Source organism: Rhinatrema bivittatum, chromosome 19 (assembly GCF_901001135.1).
Source record: "Rhinatrema bivittatum chromosome 19, aRhiBiv1.1, whole genome shotgun sequence".
NCBI lineage: Eukaryota > Metazoa > Chordata > Amphibia > Gymnophiona > Rhinatrematidae > Rhinatrema > Rhinatrema bivittatum.
This window is the reverse complement of record NC_042633.1, coordinates 3,339,226-3,365,366: the sequence shown is the minus strand read 5'-3', so window position 1 is coordinate 3,365,366 and position 26,141 is coordinate 3,339,226. Positions and strand designations below refer to the sequence as shown.

Below are 26,141 nucleotides of genomic sequence, written 5' to 3'. Positions count from 1 at the left end.
ACCGCTCCAGTCCAAAAGGAGGTGCTAGGGACGCGCTAGTGTCCCTAGCGCCTCCTTTTGCCTGTTTCTACCGCCAGGCCTCATTTAAATACAGAATCACACGCACAGGCAAGTGGCCTGTGCATGTGCCGGGAGAGTGGGCGTTCGCCCGCTCTCCCGTGGACTTTACTGAATCGGCCCGTATGCTAGTAGCACTATAGCTAGGAGCTTCCCCTTAACAAAAAAGACTGATATTATTTAATATTTAGTATCAATCACCACCTAGTAATTAACTATTAATTGACTGATATAATAAATCAATACAAAGTCAAGTAGGTTGATAGAATAGATTTAGTACATTGAATAAAGAGCTGATGTTTCTCCTCACACCAAACAAAAGCAACACACAAGCAGAGAAGCCTTTATTATATAGCTTAGCTAATGAGTAAAAGTAGGAGGGAAAATAAACGTATTGACCAATTCAAAAATACATTTACCTATTGCCATATGCATCTCATATAAAAGGCAGCAGGATTGGAAAATTAGAAGTAAACATTTAGTGTCTTGTATGATCTTTATCCTGTTGGACTCTATACCCTCCAGGACACAGGCACCTGCACGAGTGGGAGTGGTTGGAACACAGGTACGTACACCGATGTCACATCTGTGGGGGACCACATTTCTTACCCATGTGTCTTCATTTTCTGTAGAAGAGGGCTGCATAGATGACCACTACTGGTCATCTATGCAGCCCTCTTCTACAGAAGGTTTTCTCTCAAGGCTTTGGTATTTTTCTGACCATTAATGACAAGGCAGGCATTAAAGTGAACTGACGGAAAGACAGGAATTCTGTGCGCTTTTATTATGTATTTGCTGAACCTATAAGCACTTTCATTTCAGTTTGTTTTACCGCAGATGAAGGCAGACACTTTAAAAAATCCCCAATAGTTATGAGTTCATTCATTTCAGAAAATAGTGCGAACTATTTACAAATGGCATGCACCATCTGGTAGATTTTATAACCCCGACGCGTGCCGAAGCCGGGAGATATGCAAGCGATTAGTGTGCCGTGTGGATTTTAAAACCCAGGCAGGTACGTGCATACAAATATTTTCACCGAAAGGGGTGGCACATGGGTGACAGGAACTGCACCATGAAGTCTGCGTGTGAGTGTTTACATGCAGAAGTGCACACCAGGGTCCCTTACGGCACAACTCTACTCTGCTATGAACGGTGTGAAAGTCATGTAACAAAAAAACCTAGGCCAGTCAGCGGGGTTTTAAGGCTCGAGGGCAACAGGGTAAAACAGAGGTCCTCTCCTTTACTGGGGCAAACTGGGAACAAACTGAGAAAACAGGTAATTGCGTCAGTGCGCGTATCTACTAAAATTCCCCCCACTTCTGCGCGTGCGTCAATATAAAACGGAGCATAAAACACATGTACGTGCGTATAGCCAGTTCTATAATATGTGTGTGTATGTTATATAATCGCCATGTCCATGTGCACGCGCTGGCAAACGTGCACATGTGCGCCCATGCACAGGTCTTAATATCTACTTCTATTTAAGGTGACTTTTCAAAGCCTGGCACACACCAGAATCAGGAGATGCACACAAGGTGGGCTTACGCCTGGCTACCACATTTAAAAAAAATGCCCAGATGCACGTGTATCTCCTGCTGCATGCACATCACACATTTACATGCCGTTGCACACATCCAGGTCCACTGCAGTGTAAGTTTACTTCTTCCAGGGAGGAGGTGTAAGTTTGAAAATAAATGAAAACCTACCATTTCTGCTAGGTTTAAAGGGTCTGGGATAACTGAGGAGGGTTTGACAGACGTAGCTCTTAACTGGGCAAACTGGTAGATGAACTGGTAAAACTGGCAATGGTGTTGATGCGTATCTGTTATAAAATACCATGTCTTATGTGGTAGAATCGGGATTTGTGCTTCTAGATGTGCATCCACTTAACAGTGGGCAGACACGCACACGCAGCCAGGCTATTTTATAATGTACGTGCATGTGTGTGGGCAAGCTATAAAATGTTTGCGTATTTGGATGCACATCACCGCACACGTGACAAAGTGTTCCCGTGCGCTGGTTTGAAAGCTACCGCTTTTATGACTAGAACACATTTGTGAATATTGCGCACCATTTTCCAAATCAAATAAAAACGGAAAAAAAGCACACAATCAAAAATTCTAGTGTACCCTTGCTCGAGCGCTGATACATGTGTGTATGGGTGCATGCATGCTCATTTTAAAATTGAGCTGTATGTGTGTGCTCCTAAATTTTTCTTGTCTGTATGTGCACAGTAAAGAGTCACAGTGGGGGGTGGAATAATATATACAGTAGCATATCACAATGAGTTGAGTGTGAAAGAATATATGAATCAGTGTTTCACTCTGAGAGGCATGCACATGTGAGTATATCAGCCTTAATCTTTGAGTATTCGCTAAATAGTATGCAAATGTCAAAATAGAAGGGGTGTATGCATGTGTGGTATCTATATGCACTGTGTCTCTTTAAAAGGGAGATGTACCAATGTGCCAGTCCCCTGAGTCATTCAGTCCAAAATGGGAAAGGCTCTGTATCCCTGTGCTCATCTCTTGAGCCATCAGCTTTAAAGGCTGAAAGACTCTCTTATCTCTTGTGCCTGTCTAATATGTCATTCAGTTTCTGGGCATGTTACTTAAATTTTTTTCTGCTTTGTATATTTTCCTGTCAAGTGTTCCTTGGTGTTCATTTTTGGCCGTAGAATAATAATATAACACTTGGGGAGAAAGATTAGGAAGAGTAACGCTGCACCGGAGGACAGGATGGCAAAGATCTCCACTGCCACCATGTACTTCCCTTGTGTACTGAGGTAAGTGGGAATGAAAGAGAGCCAGACGCTCACAAAGACCAACATGCTGAAGGTGATAAACTTGGCCTCATTGAAGCTATTAGGTAAAGTCCTAGCCAGGAAGGCCACAATGAAGCTAATGATAGCCAGGAAGCCCATATATCCCAGCATACAGTAGAAGAGTATGGTCAACCCATCATTGCACTCAACGATTATCTTCCCACTTTCTGATCTGGTGCTATTCTCAGGGAAGGAAGGGTGACTAGAAATCCAATACAGGCAAATAACCAGCTGTACAAGGGAGCAGAGAACAACAATAAGGTTGGGTATTCTAGGTCCAACCCATTTTCTGAGTTGATTGCGGGGATCGATGGCCTTGAAGGCAATCACTACTGTGACAGTTTTTGCTAGTATGCAAGAGACGCTGATGGTGAAGATAAGACCAAAGGCAGGCTGTCGTATCATGCAGGTGATCTTCATGGGAAGGCCAACAAATGTTAAGGAGCAGAGGAAGCAGAATGCGAGTGTACAGAGGAGGAGGTAACTGAGTCCCCGGTTGTTGGCTTTCACAATCGGCGTGTCCTTGAACCAGCAGAAGACAGAAAGGATGAGGAGAGTAGCCAGGGACAGGATAATGGCAACAGCTGCCAGGGCTGCTCCAAGGGCTTCCTGGTAGGAAAGGAACTCGATGTCTTTTGGAAGACAACTGTCTCTACTCTCATTGGGCCATTGGTCTTCTGGGCACTTCCAACACTCAGTTGTATCTGAAATGGAGGAGAAACACCAATCACGTGTCCAAGCTATGGACATAGTCTGTACATCTCTGATGTACATTTACAAGGCTATGGAGGTACCTTATGAATAGTAAAGGTTATCCCTGGAAGCTGAATCGATAAATAATAAGCACACTTAAGGCAAAGACTGCAATGCCATAAGACAGAAAACATTAACTATTGAATTGGGCCTACATTTATTATTCAAATCAAAGATATTTCAATACTTTTTTATTGAAACAACATAAGTACTGCTCATAGATATTATGAGCATGAAATATAAGATATGAGATTTCCATCATTACATTAATGGTCTCAAAAGTTTATTTCCAACTTTTTTCATAAATTTTAATTAGAGGAGGACCGGAAGGCTCATCTGCATACTGATCCCAGCATCCCCCGGGAGAGGAGTCCAGAGATCACTGCAAGTGATCTAGGGATTGACTTCCACAGCCCCAGCTTCCAGAGGCCCCGCAGCCTTCCATTAATTTAACGGTGGTTAAAGAGGATTGGTAAGCATAGCTTTCAGAAATTTTCTAGCTTATAAAAGTTTGGTGAAAGGTGAAATTAAGGGATATATTCTTTAGAGTTTGTGTGTGTCTGTGGTAATAAGCAAGCCAAGGATAGTTAATTCTAGTGTCTGCCTTTCCCACCCACTCAACCCTTGATTTTTACGCACAAGACACTTTCTCATTAAAAATCAATCAGGGTCTTATCTAAATTTATTTATTTATTTATTTATTTATTTAAAATATTTTATTTATTTAAAATCATACTATTGTACCAGCCCTTATTGAAAGTTTAATCATCCTCTTGTAGGACACTAGCTGATTAATTAGTAAATTCTCCTGTAAATATGAAGTACTCTCATTCCAACTCGTTTAGTATCCTAAACTTATTAGGAACTCAAAACTAATATGAAGGCAGCAGTCCAGCAGCAAGAGGGGGGCTTTCCAGTCTTTTGCATTGAGTGTCACATGTATGATTTTTTACCCACCGGTGTGTGCACTCGGTGCAAAGAGCTCCTGGCTCTCAGGGAACGAGTCAGATCTCTGGAGGCTAGAGTAGCAGACTTGGAGGAGCTGAGGGAGACACAGAGGTACATTGATGTGACCTTCAGGGACATAGTAGTCAAGTCCCAAATCCAGTCTGGCAGCCCCAGTGCTGCCTTGGATCAGAAAGGTCTCCCAGTAGGAGAACATCACTCTGGTGTAGCAGGAAGTGATCCTGTAGCAAGGACCTGCTCTCCAGGTGATATATTGTCCTCTCGCACTGAGGACAAGTCTCCCAGGGCTACTGCCCAGAAGGGAAGGGTTAGGCTGGCCATCATAGTTGGTGATTCGATTATTACAAATGTAGATAGCAGGGTGGCTGATGGACGTGAGGACCACATGGTAACCTGCCTGCCTGGTGCGAAGGTGGCATACCTCACGCGTCACCTAGATAGGATTATAGGCAGTGCTGGGGAGGAGCCGTCTGTCGTGGTACATGTGGGCACCAGTGACATAGGAAAATGTGGGAGAGAGGTTCTGGAAGCCAAATTTAGGATTTTAGGTAGGAAGCTGAAATCCAGAACCTCCAGTATGGCATTCTCTGAAATGATTCCTGTTCCACGTGCAGGTCCCCAGAGGCAGGCAGAGCTCCAGAGTTTCAATGCGTGGATGAGAGGAAGAGGGACTCAGCTTTGTAAGGAACTTGGGAAACGTTTGGGGAAAGGGGTGTCTTTTCCGAAAGGATGGGTTCCACCTTAACCAGAGTGGAACCAAGCTGCTGGCACTAACTTTCAAAAAGGAGATAGAGCAGCTTTTCAACTAGAACAAGGGGGAAAGCCGACAGTCACTCAGCCGTGCATGGTTCGGAGAAATGTATCCTTGAAGGATACTAATGAAACAGGAGAGTTAGGGCATCCCAACAGAGAGGTTCCATTAAAAAAAATCACCAAAGCTAATGATTTCCGAATTATCCCAAACAACTGAAAAGCAGGTGGTTAATACAAACAAAAAACACACTTTGAAATGTCTATATGCCAATGCCAGAAGTCTAAGAAGTAAGATGGGAGAGTTAGTGTATAGCAGCAAATGATGAGATTGACATAATTGGCATCACAGAGACTTGGTGGAAGGAGGATAAACAATGGGACAGTGCTATATCAGGGTACAAATTATATCCAAATGATAGGAGGAGGATCAACTTGGAAGGGGTGTGGCACTTTATGTCCGGGAGGGTATAGAGTCCAACAGGATAAAGATCATACAAGAGACTAAATGTTCAGTAGAATCAATATGGGTAGACATCCCATGTGTGTTGGGAAAGAGTATAGTGATAGGAGTATACTACCGTCCACCTGGACAAAATGGTCAGACTGATGATGATGAAATGCTAAGAGAAATCAGGGAAGCAAACCAATTTGGCAATGCAATAATAATGGGAGATTTCAATTACTCCAATATTGACTGGGTAAATGTAACATCAATACCTGCTAGAGACATAAAGTTCCTGGATGTAATAAATGACTGCTTCATGGAGCAATTGGTTAAGGAACCAACAAGAGAGGGAGCTATTTTAGATTTAATTCTTAGTGGAATGCAGGATTTGGTGAGAGACGTAACGGTGGTGGGTCCAGTTGGCAACAGTGATCATAACATGATCAAATTTAAAATAATAACTGGAAGGGGGACAATAAGTAAATCTGCAGCTCTAACACTAAACTTTCAAAAGGGAAACTTTGATAAAATGAGAAAAATAGTTAGAAAAAAACTGAAAGGTGCAGCTGCAAAGGTTAAAAGTATTCAACAGGCTTGGACATTGTTTAAAATTATAATCCTAGAGGCGCAGTCCATATGTATTCCACACATTAAGAAAGGTGGAAAGAAGGCAAAACAATTACCGTCATGGTTAAAAGGTGAGGTGAAAGAGGCTATTTTAGCCAAAAAAAAATCCTTCAAAAATTGGAAGAAGGATCCAACTGAAGAATATAGGATAAAACATAAGCATTGGCAAGTTACATGTAAAACACTGATAAGACAGGCTAAGAGAGAATTTGAAATGAAGTCGGCCATAGAGGCAAAAACTCATAATAAAAACTTTTTAAAATATATCTGAAGCAAGAAACCTGTGAGGGAGTCGGTTGGACCATTAGATGACCGAGGGGTTAAAGGGGCTCTTATGGAAGATAAGGCCACTGCATAAAGACTAAATGAATTCTTTGCTTCCGTGTTTACTAATGAGGATGTTGGGGAGATACCAGTTCCGGAGATGGTTTTCAGGGGTGATGAGTCAGATGAACTGAACGAAATCACTGTGAACCTGGAAGATGTAGTAGGCCAGATTGACAAACTAAAGAGTAGGAAATCACCTGGACCGGATGGTATGCATCCTAGGGTACTGAAGGAACTCAAAAATGAAATTTCTGATCTATTAGGTAAAATTTGTAAGCTATCATTAAAATCATCCATTGTACCTGAAGACTGGAGGGTGGCCAAAGTAACCCCAATATTAAAAAAAGGCTTCAGGGGCGATCTGGGTAACTATAGACCAGTGAGCCTGACTTCAATGCCGGGAAACATAGTGGAAACTATTCTCAAGATCAAAATTGTAGAGCATATAGAAAGACATGGTTTAATGGAACACAGTCAACATGGATTTACCCAAAGGAAGACTTGCCTAACAAATCTGCTTCATTTTTTTGAAGGGGTTAATAAACATGTGGATAAATGTGAACCAGTAGATGTAGTGTATTTGGATTTTCAGAAGGCGTTTGACAAAGTCCCTCATGAGAGGCTTCTACGAAAACTAAAAAGTCATGGGATAGGAGGCGATGTCCTTTCATGGATTACAAACTGGTTAAAAGACAGGAAACAGAGAGTAGGACTAAATGGTCAATATTCTCAGTGGAAAAGGGTAAACAGTGGAGTGCCTCGGGGATCTGTACTTGGACCGGCGCTTTTCAATATATTTATAAATGATCTGGAAAGGAATACAACAAGTGAGGTTATCAAATTTGCGGATGGTACAAAATTATTCAGGGTAGTTAAATCACAAACAGACTGTGATACATTACAGGAGGACCTTGCAAGACTGGAAGATTGGGCATCCAAATGGCAGATGAAATTTAATGTGGACAAGTGCAAGGTGTTGCATATAGGGAAAAATAACCCTTGTTGTAGTTAAACAATGTTAGGTTCCATATTAGGAACTACCACGCAGGAAAAAGATCTAGGCATCATAGTTGATAATATTTTAAAATCGTCGGCTCAGTGTGCTGCAGCAGACAAAAAAGGAAACAGAATGTTGGGAATTATTAAAAAGGGAATGGTTAATAAAACGGAAAATGTCATAATGCCTCTATATAGCTCCATGGTGAGACCGCATCTTGAATACTGTGTACAATTCTGGTCACCGCATCTCAAAAAAGATATAGTTGCGATGGAGAAGGTACAGAGAAGGGCAACCAAAATGATAAAGGGGATGGAACAGCTCCCCTATGAGGAAAGGCTGAAGAGGTTAGGGCTGTTCAGCTTGGAGAAGAGACGGCTGAGGGGGGATATGATAGAGGTCTTTAAGATCATGAGAGGTCTCGAACGAGAGATGTGACTCTGTTATTTACACTTTTGAATAATAGAAGGACTAGGGAGGCATTCCATGAAGTTAGCAAGTAGCACATTTTAGTCTAATCGGAGAAAATTATTTTTCACTCAACGCACAATAAAGTTCTGGAATTTGTTGCCAGAGGATGTGGTTAGTGCAGTTAGTGTAGCTGGGTTCAAAAAAGGTTTGGATAAAAGGAGAGATCAATGATGGCTGATGGGTCCGGACGTGGGTAACCAGGGCTCTGAGGAGTAACGTATATTTTTGTGTAAAATGCCTCATACCGGCAGAAAAAGAAGAGCGAAAGAGAGAGAATGTCAGGGTGAATATATTGAGGGTTGGATTCAAGGACTTATGGACTCCCACGTAGTACAGGAGCAGAAGCCGGAGGAAAGCTCGCAGCGAGGAGAGCGGGTGGAAGAAGAAACCGCCTCCTCACATGAGCTCCAGACAACTTTATCCCCGGTACCACGGATGCCCCCAGGAAACCCTGCAGCTCTGCGAGGAGCAAACGGGAAGGATCTCAACTACGAAAGTGAGAGTGAAACCGCCGGAGAATCGTGGCTGCGCGATGAAGGCGGCAGGGAGGCACAGCAGAGGCCACACCTGATGGAAGAGACCAGCCTGGGAGACACTGTAGGAAAGAAAGGAAAGGAAAGAAAGGAAAGTACTTTTAACATTACCTAAAAAGAAAGAATTAATAAAACCAGATGCTTTCTCTCTAGAGAAGATATGGGAAGCAATACAAACAGTTAACGATAATATTTTCAACCAGATAAACCCTCTGGCTTCTGTGTTAAATACTACTTCGGTGAGAATGGGAAAACTAGAGGAATATATATTTGAATAAGCAAATGGAAAAATGTGAAAAGGTTGAGAATGAAGTGAAAGAAATGAGAAATCTTCAATATAACATCATAAAAGAAAACTCCATATTAATGAATCGTTTAGAAAACATGGAGAATCAAATAAAAGGGAGAAACTTACATTTAATAAATTTTCCCAGAGACCCTATGGTGACCCCACGAGATATGTGGAGGCAATATTTGGTTCAGACATTAAAGATTTCAGAGGAATTGATACCGCCTACATCTAAGTTGTATTATATACCAGCTTTTAAAAAAGTTGAGAAGAAAGGAGAAAAAGATTTTCAACTTCTAACTCCTGTGATATTAAATACAACTGAAACTCCAGCCTTGGAAGTAACAAAGTTGTTAGAAACGACTCAGAGAGAGCATGTGAAACCTGCCACTCTTATTGTGACGTTTTTGCTTGAATCAGATTGTGACTGGATTCTGGGATTATACTTTCGTAATAGGACCGAGTCTTTTCTTGGTTTAAAAGTTGGAATATTTCCAGATCTGGCAAGAAGCACCCAGTTAAGAAGAAAATTATTTCTGAAACTGAGACCTCAAGTACAAACAATGGGAGCTATGTACATTCTCAAATATCCATGTAAATGTTACATAAAATATAAAAATGTTCCCTATATATTTTTCCAACCTGAGCAATTGGAGAATTTCCTAAAAAAGTATTCACTAGATATAATAACGTCCTCTCCTGTTTTGGAAGGCTAGTACCTTTAGTCTACAGCTGGATCCATAATATTAGAAATCTCCTGTATAGGACCCGTTAATTTCGTTAATTGTAAATCTTATATTCCTGAGGTAGAGTAATGGATCTCTCCCTGCTGACGAGGACTTTAAAGCAGATGGTTCAGGGAAAATATATTATTGTGTTAAGCTGTAAAATGCTGGTTTGTTGGAACTGCTTTCTACACAAGATTGTTTTCTTGATGTATTTTGGAAAATTGAAAAAAAAAAGGTTTGGATAAGTTCTTGGAGGAGAAGTCCATTAACGGCTATTAATCAAGTTTACTTAGGGAATAGCCACTGCTATTAATTGCATCAGTAGCATGGGATCTTCTTAGTGTTTGGGTACTTGCCAGGTTCTTGTGGCCTGGTTTGGCCTCTGTTGGAAACAGGATGCTGGGCTTGATGGACCCTTGGTCTGACCCAGCATGGTTATTTCTTATGTTCTTATGTTCTTAATTTGGGACAATACAATGTAATGATTCATTATACACAGACATGGGGAAATTAAATTGCATTGCATTCAGATTCTTTATTTTTAAAGTGTTTTCTCCCATTTTTTATGGTCATGTTTTTAAGGTTGATCTTGTTGGGGAAAGGAATGTCAGATAAAAATGATAATGTTCCAATATATTATTGTGTAAGGGACTCACCAAAATGTAAAGATTTGCATTCATTGGTTTCGATTTGCATTATTCTTCAGTGTGCTGTACTGAATTTATTCATCTGCCTCAATTACTACACTAAAGTTTCGAGTTTTAATAAAATCAGATTGTGTGGCAGTGTTTTATTCTTATTGGAAGTATAAGAAAACTTCCTAACATCTTAAGTGTTTTGAAAGACTTTAAATTCCCCCCATCAGGAAAGAACTCAGGATTATGGGGCACAACGGAGAGTTGAGGACACGTGAGCCAATGTGATCATGGATCAGCCAGAAAGGGAGCCACTGACATCACCCCAAGTGTGGAGAGGTCTGTAACACCTCCATCCCTTTTTAAAAATGGGCGTTATTATGTTGGAAACTCTCCAATTCATAGATAACCATAGCAACTTTTAATAAAAAGATAGAGATTAAGAGTTCAATATTAGAAAACATCAATTTAATTAAATTAGCCAGATAAGATATATCTGGCTAATTTACAAGGGATATGCTGCAGCTTGTTATTTTTTTTTTAATAATTGTTAAAAAAAAAAAAAAAAAAAAAAAAGTTATTTTCAACTAATTCTTTGCTACATACAATCTTTTCTTACTTGCGGCTTCCCCTCCCAACCGCCAGGAGCACTACTGGCTGGTGGGATTTCCCATTCATTTTAAATTATGCAGTCGGGAAGAGGAAACATGTAGAACCTCATTGGTTACAACCTGACCCCAGTACCATCGACCTACTCCAGTGCCACTCGGAACCTTGAGCCACCAAGCCAACAGAGAGTCACCATTTCCACCAATTTTAACTAGAGGGCGCCTCACTAATTTTGCTTGCTGCCCTGACTGCGGAATCTAATTATAGATGGTTGGCATTGGAGACCCCAGTAAAACGTGGGTTATGTCAGGCATCCATTGTCACAAATAAGCCTTGTGCCACTGGAAAAAGTCTGAACCAGACTTGTTCTTGCACTGTTGCAAAACCCCTTCCATTTTCTTGCCTTTCTTATATAAATTGAAACAAGTCCTAGCATGTAATAGGTTTAAAGCAGGACCTGGGGTATGAGCAACTGTAGCTATTATGGAAACCAAATGGTTCAGCCAAGCCCATCCATGACAAGCCTGGGGGGGCATGATACATCAGATCCGTGAGAAGTCAAAGATTTAGCATACAAAGAGTCTCACATTGATTCACAGAAGGATTAAAGGTAACTCACCCGTTTCGTTGGCTATTTCTCCAGCAGAGCAAGGGATACAATCAAAGCAGCAGCTGGGCTGTCCCATTCTGGCAGATTTCCTGTATCCAACGGGGCAGCTCTCACTGCAGATGGAGCGAGGGGGCTGTGGAGTATAAGAACTTTAGAACTTAGATACATGTTTGTTGGACATTCTCCAAGGACAAGCAGGATACATCATCCATACATTTAGACAAAGTTATTGATGCCAACAAGAGCAGATCTTCCACACATTTCTTGGAAAAACCTAGAAGGGTTTTTCCGGAGATGTATGAGATTTACCATGTGCTTTTTCTCCACAGAGGCCTCTCAGGTTTTTTTTTTTTCTTTTGTGTTGGATACATTTCTCAAATGTGGTTTGCTTGGATAAAAAAATGTTAACTTTTGTTTGTATAACTCTTATCCCACCCTTGGAATGGACAAAAGAGCACATTTGGGTACTGCAGGGCCTCAGCTAGCTTGCTGCAATCCCTGAAATTCTTCAGTGGGGAAAAGCAAAATCTTTGGGGCCCACAAGGTTAAGGGCACAAACATCATTCAGTTAAAACAATGGCTGTCCAGACCGAGCTATGTTGTTCCTGAAAATTGAACTGTTGGATTTGGTGGCTCGCAGGCCCCTCCCGCAAGCCATCGTACTTACCTCTACCCGCAAAGCCCAACAATGCCCCAGGTTCTTGTCTTCGTAGTCATTCTTCCCCTTGTCTGTCTTTTGCATCTCGTCCAGCTCCTGTGGTCCCTCATCCTTCATCCTCCTCTTCGTTCCTTGTCTCCTCAGCTTGGACTTCTGGCTTTGACCTCGGATTGTACCTCTGGCTTGACCTTGGATTGGACCTCGATGCCGCTTGACCTCTGCCTGCCACTGACCTTTACTTGTTTCCCACTTCTGATTAAAGTCTGCCTGCCTCAACCATTGCCCACCTCTGACTACAGACCAAACCAGACTCTATCTGTCTGCCGCCTGCCCTGACCACTGCTCCTCTGACTATCATCTAGTGCTGACCTGCAATACCTCCTACGTAATGGATCTTCACCTCCACAGAGGAGGCGCTTAAGTCCAGCAGACCCCAGCACCTGAGGGTTCAACCTAAGGGAAACGTTGGCTGGTAATGGTGAAGCTCCAGTTGGGCCTCTGCTTCAGCCAGCTCCTCCTGCCAACAGTGGGTACCTGCAGGGCTTCTCCCTGCAGATTGAGCCAACTCCCCCTTGGCCTAAGGGTCCACGCTCACAACATTAAGTACTTAATAATGTACAAAATGAGATGAATAACTTGCCAGATAGTACATTTGGGTCTGGTGCAATACATACATAAAACAAATCTCCAAAACAGTGCAATTATTTCACACATCTGCATACTGTAGGGTATTTCCTTGAAGCAAACCCTGAAATGAGTAGAGAAGATCACCTCTCTTAGCAAAATGGGAGCTTGAAAAAAAAGTCTCCTGAACAGTTACAACTGAGCGTCTGATAATCCCTCTCAGTCAGTAGCTCTATAATTAATCCACAAATCTGGGAGACCTCCCTTTTGATTTCAACCAATAAATTCTCTCTTAAGACACTAAGGCAATCTTCTGTGAAATCAAGGAATAGGGGCCTAACTCCTCTTTCACAGCTCTAGATTCCGGTCCTCTTATACTTGAATATTCCCCTGGACCTTAGCTGCTTCCAAATCCTGTGGACCCAAGTGCTTCTCCCTTGAGCCTCAAGCACTCTCCTCGGACAGAAGACTGCAAGAAATAATAAAAGTCAAATTGGACTAATGAGTTTTGTGAAACACTCCGAGAAAAACACCTCTCACTTGTGAGTGTCAAGGAAGCTGTATCTTCCTACTCTCTTTGACCTGATACTTCCGGAGCCTTTTTAGACTCGGATGTATATGTAACCGCCCTTTGAGGTATGTGGTTTTCCCCTACGCCAAGGGGGGGAGGGTGCCATATATGAAGAAAAAGAACAAACCTGTGGGTTTGCAACCTGAGGGGGGTCAAGATGCTGTCCTTTACCCCCAATACCACTACGAGAGACTTTTCCTGTTGCACATGCAACATATACCCCAAGCAATCACCAGGCAATCACCAGGCAAGAATATCTGATAAAAGCTGAGGTGCAAATCAGTAAGATCAGAGATACAAACACAGAATATTAAAAGGCTGATGATTACAGGAAACCCTGATAAATCACTGTAAGGAGTGAAAAAATGGCAATTTCTCACGCCCACCCAGGCAATACAGGACAATACAATGGATCATAACTGAACATACTGCAGACATAAGAATGGCAGCGAGTAATGGAACTAGTAGGCAACGAACAGGACCTTACCTTAGCAAAAAAGAAAACTTCAGGGATGATCCTCCCTTGAATACCAAAAACTTGTTTCAATCCCATCACAGTTATTAGTCCTAAACGTTAATGACTGGACCCTTCGTTGTAAAAAATAAAAATAACAATGAAGCAATCCAAAAGTTTTTGCGCTCAGATATAAAAAATCTAACTCAGGAAGAAACATGCTATAGTGCAGCTCCTTTCTGAAGCTCCGGGTCAAACGCTACTCTGCTAGCAACCCTGCTGATTCTTTTGTTTTCCCTGGATGCCACTTTTATTTTTTTCTGGTCTTCGGGGTATTAGGCTAGAAAATTTATGTTGTGGAATGGGAAGCCAGAGTAAGGCGCTAACCATGATTGTTCTGGTAGCGGCACTCTGGAGTACCTGCAGTTTATTCATTCACTGTTTTCTTTGGTAGTCCTATGTAGATGCTGTTGCAGTAGTCTAAGCATGCAAGTATTATCTCTTGCATTATTTTGAGGTTGACTGGTAGCAGAAAGGGGCATAGTTGCTTCACCATTTGGAAGCACTGGTCTTTTTTGGCTCTTTAAGTCTCCTGTATTCATCATTAGCAGAACAACTCTGAGTACTGAAGAGCTTCTCAGATGATATCAAGATGACACTTGGCCTGGACAAATGTGCTAAGGCAACCTTCTGCAAAGGAAAATTAATTAATACTATAAACCTCTAGCTGACAATAACACCCGTTAGCTCAACTGCTTCTGGCAGAGCTTCCTGCAGTGTGCTGCATCCTAGGGCCTGGTTGAAACCACCTCCACTTCCTGTAGACCTTTTATAGACCACGCAGCCAGCATTTCCTGTGGACATTGACTGATGATGTTATCCCAGATCTGGTATATAAAGAAACTCAGTTCCACCAGCTACAGGTCCCCTGCCGTGCTTTGCCTGAAGTGCGTGCTGCTCATTCCAGCTCCAGTCGTACTTCGTACTTCATCCTGCTCCTGTCCTGCCTTGCTCCACTCCTGATCTTTGCCTTGCCCTGTTTCAGTCCTTACCTTGCCTGTCCAGTCCTTGTCTTGCCTGTTCATGCCTTATCTCTTCCAACCCTTGTTCCTGCTTACCTGACCCCGGCCTGGATTCTGACTTTGCCTGATGTGTGTCTGCCCTGACCTCTGCCCGGATATTAAAGTACCTGCTCTGTCCTTGGCCTGGTTACTGATTCACTTCCCCTGGTGTCTGTAAGGTTTTTGCATTGCATTGTTTGTTACTGGTTACCTGGTTATTTTGTGTTACCATCAGTTCCTTTTGCCTGCTCACGTTTCCATTTTACCCACAAACTATTTGTAGAAATATCTAAGTGTTCCTTCTTGGTGTAGTGATTGCTTACAGTATGTGGTGCAAAGGATACAGTGTTTTGCTAAGAATGACATAGAATGTGATATTGGGCCTCATTTTCCAGTATTGCATGTGATACCAAAAAGGGGTGTTACCTTATGCTAGTAAGCATGTGTATTACAAATTGTGATATCCACTATGTGAAAAGCTCTTATTGCAAGTTGCACTATTAACCCAATTTGGGCTATGTTGCCAGTATATATCATGGTTCATGATGTTTCTAGGGAGAGGGAGGGAGAGAGAGAGAGTTGCTATAGTGCCTCCTCCCTAGACAGGTATTTGTATCCCTATGGGAGGCCCACCTAGTAACTCGAGGTGGGGTTTAGGTATGAGTGTAGGGGGTTGGGAGCCACTTTCACATTCAACATGAGACGTACAAACAGAACAGTGGTCTCTTGTGAAGATTTGCTGGCCTGAGGAAACTCACTCCAAGATGAGATTTGGGCAAGGTTCTCTCCACCTAGCTTGATGGACACTCTACCTGGGCAACAACAAGCTAGGTGGAGAGAACATTGCACAAATCTCATCTTGGAGTGAGTTTCCTCACTCCGAAGGCCAGCAAATCTTCACAAGAGACCACTGTTCTGTTCGTACGTCTCATGTTGAATGTGAAAGTGGCCCCCAACCCCCTACACTCATACCTAAACCCCACCTCGAGTTACTAGGTGGGCCTCCCATAGGGATACAAATACCTGTCTAGGGAGGAAGCACTATAGCAAGTCTCTCTCTGTCTGTCTGTGTCTCTCTCTCTCCAGAAACATTGTGAACCATGATAAACCTTTACCAGCCTCTAGCACACGGTAACACAAATGAAAGAGGTGTAGATATTGGCCACACTAACTTTGTGGCACACAATAAATCCTCCCTACTTTACATTTGCTCCACCCCCTGAATACAAAATTTAAAAATCATGTTAATGGCTGTTAGTGCCATTTGCGGAATTATCACCCACAGTAACTCCTTGGAAAATGACCTCTTCAGGCTACAAACCCATAGATATATCTAACTGTTTCTTCTATGGCAGGGGTGGCCAGCTCCAGTCCTTGAGAGCCACAATCAGGCCAGATTTTCAGAATATCCACAGTGAACATGCATGAGATATATTTTCATGCACTGCCTCCATTATATAAAAATCTATCTCATGCATATTCATTGTGAATATCCTGAAATTCTGGTCTCTTTGTGGCTCTTGAGGACTGGAGTTTGCCATCCCTGTTCTATGGTGATTTCCCCCACTCTTGATTTAAGGGATAAACACAATACCTTAGAAGTATTTGAAGTCACTATCATACCTCCCCTTACTTATTTATGGTCCAAATTAACTGACCAAGTGATAGTAGTGCATCCTCATCAAAAAGCCATGAGCCGAATAATAAACCAGTAAATCCCTTGGCACACAAGTTTTTACTGTTACCATTTTGTCTATGGATTTTTCTCCCTTTCTTAAGTTGGACGGAACTAAAACAATGGACAGAAAGATGAGCTATTTTAAATATATGCAATAGTATGGATTTGCCGTGTTTTTGCCATCTTTTACACCTTTGGATTTAGCAAAGTTTTAAATGTATCCTCCAAGTCTCCACCTCTTACCTGGTTATACCTTTGGTTCCATAAGATGGCAGTGATGTTCAGAATGATTTCATCATCTGGGAATTCCCTGGAGTCATATCTACCCACTTTTATCAGTTCACTGGTGTCATCTGAGTATATCTGGACATTCACAATATCAAAGATGGTTGGCACATCTCCATTTCTGTCAAAATAGACTTCCTCTCCGGACTCTGTTATAAAATGCACATCCCGCAGGTAATGGAGAACCTATTGCATTCAGTGATGAAGGGAAGGCATCAGGTTGAATACGTAGATGATCTCTATGGGATCATTGACTTCTTGAATTCTCTAATGAGCGGTCACCTCTGCTTCTCTTTGATACTCCCTGCCACCAACACCACTGATATAGGGTGAGGATAAACTGCTGAAAGTCTGGGCCAGTTGATTTAAGGTCTCAGTGAACTGAGCTTGGAAGTAGCAAGCTAGTGAAGGAAAATCTGCTGCAGCCAATTAAAACTTCTCCCTCCAGCCCAAATATAAAAATAAGCATGGGGACAACAGCCCCTTGACCTACCTCCTAGCTGTACAATAGAAAGAAACAAGCAGAAAACCAACCCTAAAAAAGATATACAATATATGCAACAGATGTCTGTTTTATTTATTAAACGAATGTTCAAGAGAATAGTCTACTATAGTAATTTTATTTTTTGAATAAAACAAAGCAATTTTCGTTATTTAGTATATTTGATATTCTTGTTCACAACCCTAATTTGTTGCATATATTCTATCTCTACCTGAACATAAAAACAAAAGAATATAAGAAATACCATACTGGATCATCATACCCCGCATCCTTTCTCTGATAGGGGCCATTCTGGGTCACAAGTTCCCGACAGTTCTCAAAAATGAGCTCTATTTCTCGTTACTCACTCCCAGGGATAGCAATGGTTTCCCTTGTCTACCTGGCTAATAATGCCTGAATAACAAGAGAAATGGGCAATGACAGTCCCACCTTTCCCCTTCCCACTCTGCTGAAGAGCGAGATATGTAGAGGACCAACAGTCCCTGCCTGAATTACAAGTTTACCCAGGGGAATTCCCTCCAAAACTCAAGTGTGCCTAAAATCCCTCAAGCTGAGCAAGAAAGAGGAAAAAGGATTACTTCCCCCTGGCTCAGCACCCAATGCTGCTTGGACATCACGACTAGTAGCATTTGACCCTCACTAATCAGCTACCTGAAAATTGTCCTCAGCACATGTAGTGCTCCACGAGACAAGTACTTTTAGCCTCATTAAGTGGCCGCATTCTCTGGGCCTAGTAGGGTCATTTGTTAGAGCATTACTGGATGCCAAGTTTGGAGGAGGTAAAGCATGTGTGCTCCTTGGCTTAGCTCGATGTATTCTGAGGAAGGGGTTTGAGGGGGCAAGTGTCTTCTGAGTGATTTTGGGGGCCATCAGCCCTGGGTTACATTTTAAGTTTGATTATTTGTGCGGGTTGGAGAGGAATTGAGTGGCTACTGGCTCAGTGCTTATCTTATTTGGGCGTGTGTAATCTTAACAGACATACATTGAATGCAACAAATTAATTACTGATATGCACCCAAATGGGGGTGGAGGGAGGGGTGAAATCCCAGTGCTGGACCCTTTGGCAGTGAACAAGTATTACTGAAGTTGTAATGGACGACAAAAGGAAGAGTATATCAAAGCTAAGTTTTTGGATTATATTTGGCTCTTTAATATGTTTTCCTTATTGGTGAGTTCTTTCATTCAACACCGTGTGAAACACTTTTGCATTTTGAGTTTCTAATACAATTTGAACGGGCAAATGGTGATTGATACATGGTTGCCTTAAGTATGAAAATGAGCCAAGTTTCCACGCTTGTTTGATGTCATTTGCTATATACACATTTATGTAATGTGAGTGTGTTTGAATTGGTATTACAATGTTTACGTTCCACAAGTTTGTTTTTAGATTTTTTTTAGGTTGGGTACATGTGGTGGTGGTGGTAGACACAAAAGAATGTAATGAAATTAAAAAAAGTATGGGATAAGTCCCAAGGGTCACTAATGGTGAGAAGATGAGAGGGAGGCTGAGGATCAGCTGGAATCTGTGGCATTGCATGAAGAGTGAGGCGGAGCAGACTGGATGAGTTTAATTGTCCTTGTCTGCTGTCATATTCTATGGCAGTGGCAGAAATAGGGTTCAACGGTTGAAGTATTGCAAACTCATCCTTTAGTCCCTTGAGTACAAAGGCAAGGGGAGAGGTAATAAGAATAAAAAGGGTAGATAAAAGAAGACTGACTGAATAATATCATAGCCCATGGGACTGCCAGGTTAGTACCAGTCTGCTATAATAATCCAGAAACCAAGTCAGTACTGGCAAGTTGTTGCAGGTCAGGTACTGTCCAACAAAGATGGAGGGACCTACGGGGCTGCATATTCAGGCAACAGCCTCCCTAGTTTTGGTAGCTGACTGAAAAACAATAAAGCTTGGATGTAAAAAAAGGCATTCACTGGGTTCTAGATTAAGTATGGGAAAATGAATGGTCATATGCGCAGGAGGTGAGAACCAAAGAAAAAAGGAAAAAAAGCTGACTGAGTAAGGAATATCTTATATAACATAAGGTTTTTATGGCTGGTAACTTGGATACATACTTGCAGTGTGGACATAGAGGAAGAGACAATATTTTTTCTGCCATCATTTACCATGTCCTTATATTATTATTATTCTAGAGAAGTGAGTGGTCTAGTGGTTCAAACACTGGATGTATGAGGCAAGAGAAATAACACACTACCACAAATTCCCTGTATAACCTTAGGGAAGTCACGTAACCTCCTTGTCCTTCAGTTCAACGTTCAGCTTGATTGTTGCCTCCCTGTACCTCAGCTTTCCAGTGGCCCTCTGTAAGATCTTAACCATTGGCTAGTTTAATCAATGTATAATCAGATAACATTAACAGTAGCAATATGTCTTCTCCCCTGACCTATGGAAGCATACATGCAATGCAAAAAACAATAATTTGCTGTTTGACCAAAGATCTAAAGTATGAAGCACCAGTGGGATTCTGTTCCCTTGTTAACTCTATTAAAATCATAAATTGCTATGACCGCGAGGAGCGCGGTTGCCTCTAAAGCAGGTGTTGTGAGCCCTTGAGCCACGGCGCGACTCAGGGAGGAGCCCCAAGACACACCATGGGAGGTAAGCTTGTGCGAGTATGGGTAGCCAGGAGCAGAAAAAGGTAAAAGACAAGAACTGAAGGTCTGACCCTCAACCGATCCTGCCCACCTCAGGATGACCAGCAACATAGTGTTGGTCAATGAACAGTCCTCCGACCGTTCCAAGCCCTTTCGGACCTGCCGCTGGGTAACGGCAATACGCGGCAGGCCGGTCAGAAGATGAGGGCAGACGAAGACCTTAAAACATAGAAGGCTCCAAAACAAGGCACTGAAGACGAAGACTCTGGAAAAAGGTACTGTAGACATAGACTCTGAAACAAGTACTGTAGACGTAGACTCTGGAACAAGGTAAGGAACTTGGAAGGTTGAGACATTGGCACGGTCCCTCAGGGCGCCCTACACAGCCAGTACCACTGGTCTGGTCATGGACTACCCTGTCCTACATCTGCGGGAGCGGGAACAGTGCAGGAAGGGTAAGAGCTACTGAAGAATCAGGAACAAGGTACTGCACATCGGCAGTCAGAAGCAGGGTACTGCACACCGGCAGTCAGGAACAAGAGGACTGGAACATCGGGATCAGGAACAAACATCAGGAAACAGGTAGAGACACAGGACATGGAGCCATCAATAAAAGAAACCAGTGGAAACCTGGATCGACACAGGAGAACCTGGACGAGCATGGCATCCGATCCAAAGGCCCCCAAGAACTGAAGTGAAGATCCTTTTATACTGCTGTATGCAGGCAACTCCCTGGAGGGAGTCCAGATGGGCCGCCCCTCGCTGGCTCTATAAGAATGAAGAGAAGCCGCGGGCCCGCCCCTTAGAGAGAAGGGCGTGGCCCAAACCAGAACGTCCAGGCTGCAGTGGAGCAGGCCTCGAGTAGGCCCCGAACAACACCGAAGGCCTCCCAGGCCGTGGAGCAGGATCCGGACAATTGCTCAGGCGAGGCCCTGGCTTCGGTGCGGCCTCCGGAAAAAGGTGAGAGGCCTCCTGTGGCAGAGCTACAAGAAGAATTGTAACAGTACCCCCCCTTAAAGGGGGTCCCCTCCCCTTTCGGAAGGACCAGGAACACAAGACCAGAGAACACGAGACCAGTGAACACGCGACCGACATAAAAAAACATAAAAGAGGGAGCACGTGAACGGGGAGCACGAGAACAGGGAACACGAGTCAAAAGGAAGAGTATATCAAAGCTAAGTTTTTGGATTATATTTGGCTCTTTAATATGTTTTCCTTATTGGTGAATTGAAATCTGAAACAAGGGAACACGAGAACAGGGAGCGACAAGTGAAACCCGCACACAGCACAAACGACCAAAGCGCACACGGCACAAACGAGCAGCAAGCGGAAAACAGCACAGATGAGTATCAAGCGGAAAACAGCACAGACGAGCAACAAGAGGAAAGCAGCACAAACAAGCAACAAGAGAAAAACAGCACAAACAAGCAAAAGCGAACACAGCACAGATGAGCAAGACAGGAAAACAGCAGAGACAAGCAAAAGCAGAACAACAGCAGAAACGAGCAAAAGCAGAACAAGGAACAGAAGACCAGAAACAAGAAACAAGGGTGGGAATCCAGGCTATGGCAAAAACATCAGGAGGTGTGCAGGCGCCTCCTGCAGGTCGTGGAACTCCATCCTGAAATGGGTGAGGAACTGGACAAGGAGTTAAAAAGTCTGGATGCAGGTGCCTCCTGCAGGTCGTGGGAACCAGACAGCTGGCGCCTCCAGCAGGTCGTAGAATATGAATGCTGGCGCCTCCAGCAGGTCATAGAATATGAATGCTAGCGCCTCCAGCGGGTCATAAAAACAAAGGCCAAAAACAATTTTTTGGTCCAAATATAAGTCCAAGGATAAAACAAGTCCATCCCAAGCATAGCTCACCGAGCTCATGGCCTTCGGATTCTGTTACAAGCACAAGGAGCACGGTTGCCTCTAAAGCAGGTATTGTGAGCCCTTGAGCCACAGCATGACAAGACACACCGTGGGAGGTAAGCTGGTGCGAGTTTGGGTAGCCAGGAGAAGGTAAAAGACAAGAAATGAAGGTCTGACCCTCAACCGAACCTGCCCACCTCAGGATGACCAGCAACATAGTGTTGGTCAATGAACAATCCTCCGACCGTTCCAAGCCCTTTCGGACCTGCCGCTGGGTAACGGCAATAGGCGGCAGGCTGGACAGAAGAAGAGGGCAGATGAAGACCTTAAAACATAGAAGGCTCCAAAACAAGGCACTGAAGACGAAGACTCTGGAACAAGGTACTGTAGACATAGACTCTGAAACAAGTACTGTAGACGTAGACTCTGGAACAAGGTAAGGAACTTGGAAGGTTGAGACATTGGCACGGTCCCTCAGGGCACCCTACACAGCCAGTACCACTGGTCTGGTCACGGACCACCCTGTCCTACATCCGCGGGAGTGGGGCCAGCGCAGGAAGGGTAAGAGGTACTGAGGAATCAGGAACAAGGTACTGCACACCGGCAGTCAGAAGCAAGGCACTGCACATCGGCAGTCAGAAGCAGGGTACTGCACACCGGCAGTCAGGAACAACAGGACTGGAACATCGGGATCAGGTACAAACATCAGGAAACAGGTAGATACACAGGACATGGAGCCATCAATAAAAGAAACCAGTGGAAACCTGGATCGGCACAGGAGAACCTGGACGAGCATGGCATCCGATCCAAAGGTCCCCAAGTACTGAAGTGAAGATCCTTTTATACTGCTGTATGCAGGCAACTCCCTGGAGGGAGTCCAGATGGGCCGCCCCTCGCTGGCCCTATAAGAATGGAGAGAAGCCGCGGGCCCGCCCCTTAGGGAGAAGGGCATGGCCCAAACCAGAACATCCAGGCTGCAGTGGAGCAGGCCTCGCGTAGGCCCCAAACAGCACCAAAGGCCTCCCAGGCTGTGGAGCAGGATCCGGACAATTGCTCAGGCGAGGCCCTGGCTTCGGAGTGGCCTCCGTAAAAAGGTGAGAGGCCTCCTGTGGCACAGCTACAGGAGGAATCGTAACATAAATATGACCTGGGATCCAAGATGGCGCTGGCAGCGTGACGGGTCTGAGCATCCCTCTTACCTTCGATATTTTTCTTGCTTTCAGAATGCCTCATTCTGCCCGCAAAAGGAGGGCCAAGGAGCGTCTGGCCTCGGAGACTGCACCAGTCTCTCCGACCATGGGTCCGATGGACGTTCATATCTGTCGTAGGGCGGGGCCGAGAGCTCGCTGAGCGGTAGTTGGGGGAAGAGGAGCCCACCTCCGCTCTTGAGCTGATGACATCACTCTCCCCAGGAGAGAGATCGTTGCCAGCAAATCCAACCATTAGGCTCCAGCAGGAGCGGGGAGGACCAGGGCTGCCGGAAGAGGATAGCCCACTGGAACTTCATCCAAGGTACATAACCCTGCTGGAGATTCTCGCTGCGCAGCAAGATAACATCTTGGAGTCTGGCGGAACTTCATGAGAGTGGCAGGATTAGGGCCTGGAGAAAGCTCAAGTGGAATACCTACTCTACAATTCAAAACTCTGATAAGACCTCAAAGCTTCTCGTTGGAAATTATTTGGGAAGCAATCAATGACATAAATAAAAATATGGAGATGCAAATAGGATTACTGTTGAATTCAGTGAAAGAAATAAGTCAGAATGGACAAAATAGAAGAAGAAAATGGTCAAACAAAAAGTGAAGTAGAAATAGTAAATTCGGAGGGGAAAAATCAATGATCTACAACATGCTCTAATTAAGGAGAATCAGATTTTACAGTTTAAAATAGAGAATATGGAAAATAGCTCCAGGATTAAGAATCTTCATTGTATTAATTTTCCCAAGCTTCCAATGACTACACCAACTCAGCTGTGGTGAAGATACTTACTAGAAGTGTTGAAAATATCTGAACCAATATTACCTATTATATCTAAGTTTTATTATCTTCCACCAATGAAGAAAGTTACTAAGGGGAATAATAACATCTCTATGCAGGAATTACAACCTGTGGAAACACCGAACATCGATATCTCAGCAGTACTGGAAGATTCTGACAGTAACTTGGCCAGATCATCAACATTGACTGTGACTTTCTTATTAGAGTCTGATAAAGACTGGGTATTTAAAAAATATTTCTTAAACCGTTGGGAGATGTTTTTGAATTTTAGAATTCAAATGTTACCGGATTTTTCTAGGCAATCCCAAAGATGTAGGTGACAATTTTTATTGTTAAAACCAAAAGTGGTCTAATTAGGAATGTTTTTCATATTAAAGTTTCCATGTAAATGCTTAATAAAATATAGAGGACTATCATATGTATTCTTTCAGCCATCTCAGTTAACGGAATTTTTGGTTAGTAGGGAAAGACCACAGCTTAGTTCCTCACCATGCCCTGAATAATGCACTCTTAAAATGGAATACTGCTCTCTGAAAGTTAAACTGTCCTATAGCTAAATTGCCTTGTTTATCAATAAGATTTCCTGAGGTTGTGAAATCATGGATCCAGTTGGGGGCTTGTAAGACAGGTGTGTCATATAAATATAGTTATTCCTTGATGTATAATGTGAGAAAGGAAAATATTTTCACTGTACTACCTGTATTTCTATTCAAGTAATGTTGCTTGATTATGATTGTAAAATGTATAAACAGACAATTTACAAAAAATCATAATTATTATTATTCATACCTGACATGACTTTTTGTTATGAATGTTGATACATGTATCAAAAACATCTTCCTTGGCTGCATCCAAAATCATATTGTGCAGGGCATGTGCATAAGCATAAACAGCCAGGTAAGCATGATAGGAAATGTCTAAATCATTCAACTGAAAGAAGGCTGGGTCCACGACTTTGAGGTCCTCTTCCCCTGTGCATGGGATGATCTTTTCCCTGGTTGCCATTTTGGTCATGTTCTGTCCCTGCCATTGACACCCAAATGCCTTTTCCCAGAAGAGCTTGGTGAAAGTGTCCCATTGGTATACAGAAGTCCCCATGTGATAGAGGAAATCAGTGAAATGGGGCATGCTGCGAGTGGAGGCTGTGAAGGCCATGCTACCATTGAGCAGCCTCCAAGATTTCTTGGTGAACAGGTGTGGGTTGACAGTCAATACTGATGTGAAGACCCAGACCATGTTGGTAGCATTGCAGAGGGAGAGGAGCTCCAGAATAGGCTTCAGGTGCATTTCATAACAGTTACACACAATTACAATTGCTGAGGACTGACAGACCACCTCTGCCACCCTCGCCAGCCTCTCTCTGGGGTAACGATCATCAATCTTCTCCAGGAAGGCCACACAGCCACCATTCTGCACCACCTCCTGCTGTATCTTTTGGCTACTCAGATTGGTGAGGTCAGAGTTGGAGGAGAGGATCCCCACCCACGTCCAATTAAAGTGTGGGAGCAGCTGAGAGATGGCCCGTGGCTGCAGTGTGTCTGCAGGGTAGGTCCGTAGGAAAGATGGGAATTGGAGTTTATCACTGAGCATTGGGTGCTGTGCTGAGAAGCTGATCTGGAAAGAAATAATTTTCATCATCTCCCTCATATATATTCAAGAGACAGTTTAGGGGTGTAATCAGTGATTTGGGTGGGAGATGGGGAAAGTAATAAGCAATTAGGGATCATGATTGATGCTCTTGACCAATTGGAGCATTTCATAAGGAGTTTACAAATAAGAGGTGGTGTATATTAGGGAAATCACTGGATGATGAATTTGGGAAACGTTTTAAACTCATGTTCAAAATATCATTACAGCAGAGATGCCTCATGCTTCAGTTCTCAATTCGCTCATGCAAGTCACTGTCTCACTGTGCCTCAGCTCTTAGCCCAGCTTTATCACTGATCATTTCTGGGTGATCTTGGGTGAGTCGTTTTGTCTCTCTATCCTTCAGTTCCAATCCTGTCTATACCTCTGACCCTGCATGAACCAGCATTGGTCTTCTTCTTTTAGTAACATTCATACTATTCAAGTATTGGAAATGTTGAAATGCCTTCATTATTCTGCTTACTGAATGGTGCCTTAAGTGTTTCCATTTCATAGAAACATGATGGCAGAAAGACTGTATGGCCCATCCAGTTTACCATCTGTCCAATTAATTTAGCATTATAATTCT

At 43.2% G+C, this 26,141-nt stretch overlaps 1 protein-coding gene across 1 annotated transcript in view; it reads right to left on the bottom strand.

Annotated features, from left to right (window-relative positions):
- Positions 1-2,671: 2,671 nt before the first annotated feature.
- Positions 2,672-26,141, bottom strand: part of LOC115081057 (vomeronasal type-2 receptor 26-like) — a 79,562-nt gene continuing 56,092 nt past the window's right edge. The window contains exons 7-11 of the mRNA XM_029585571.1: positions 24,716-25,540; positions 17,452-17,458; positions 16,927-17,107; positions 11,637-11,776; positions 2,672-3,588 (exon numbers count right to left, since the gene is read on the bottom strand). Coding sequence (XP_029441431.1) covers positions 2,672-3,588; positions 11,637-11,776; positions 16,927-17,107; positions 17,452-17,458; positions 24,716-25,540 — 2,070 coding nt within the window. The remainder of the gene's footprint in view (positions 3,589-11,636; positions 11,777-16,926; positions 17,108-17,451; positions 17,459-24,715; positions 25,541-26,141) is intronic.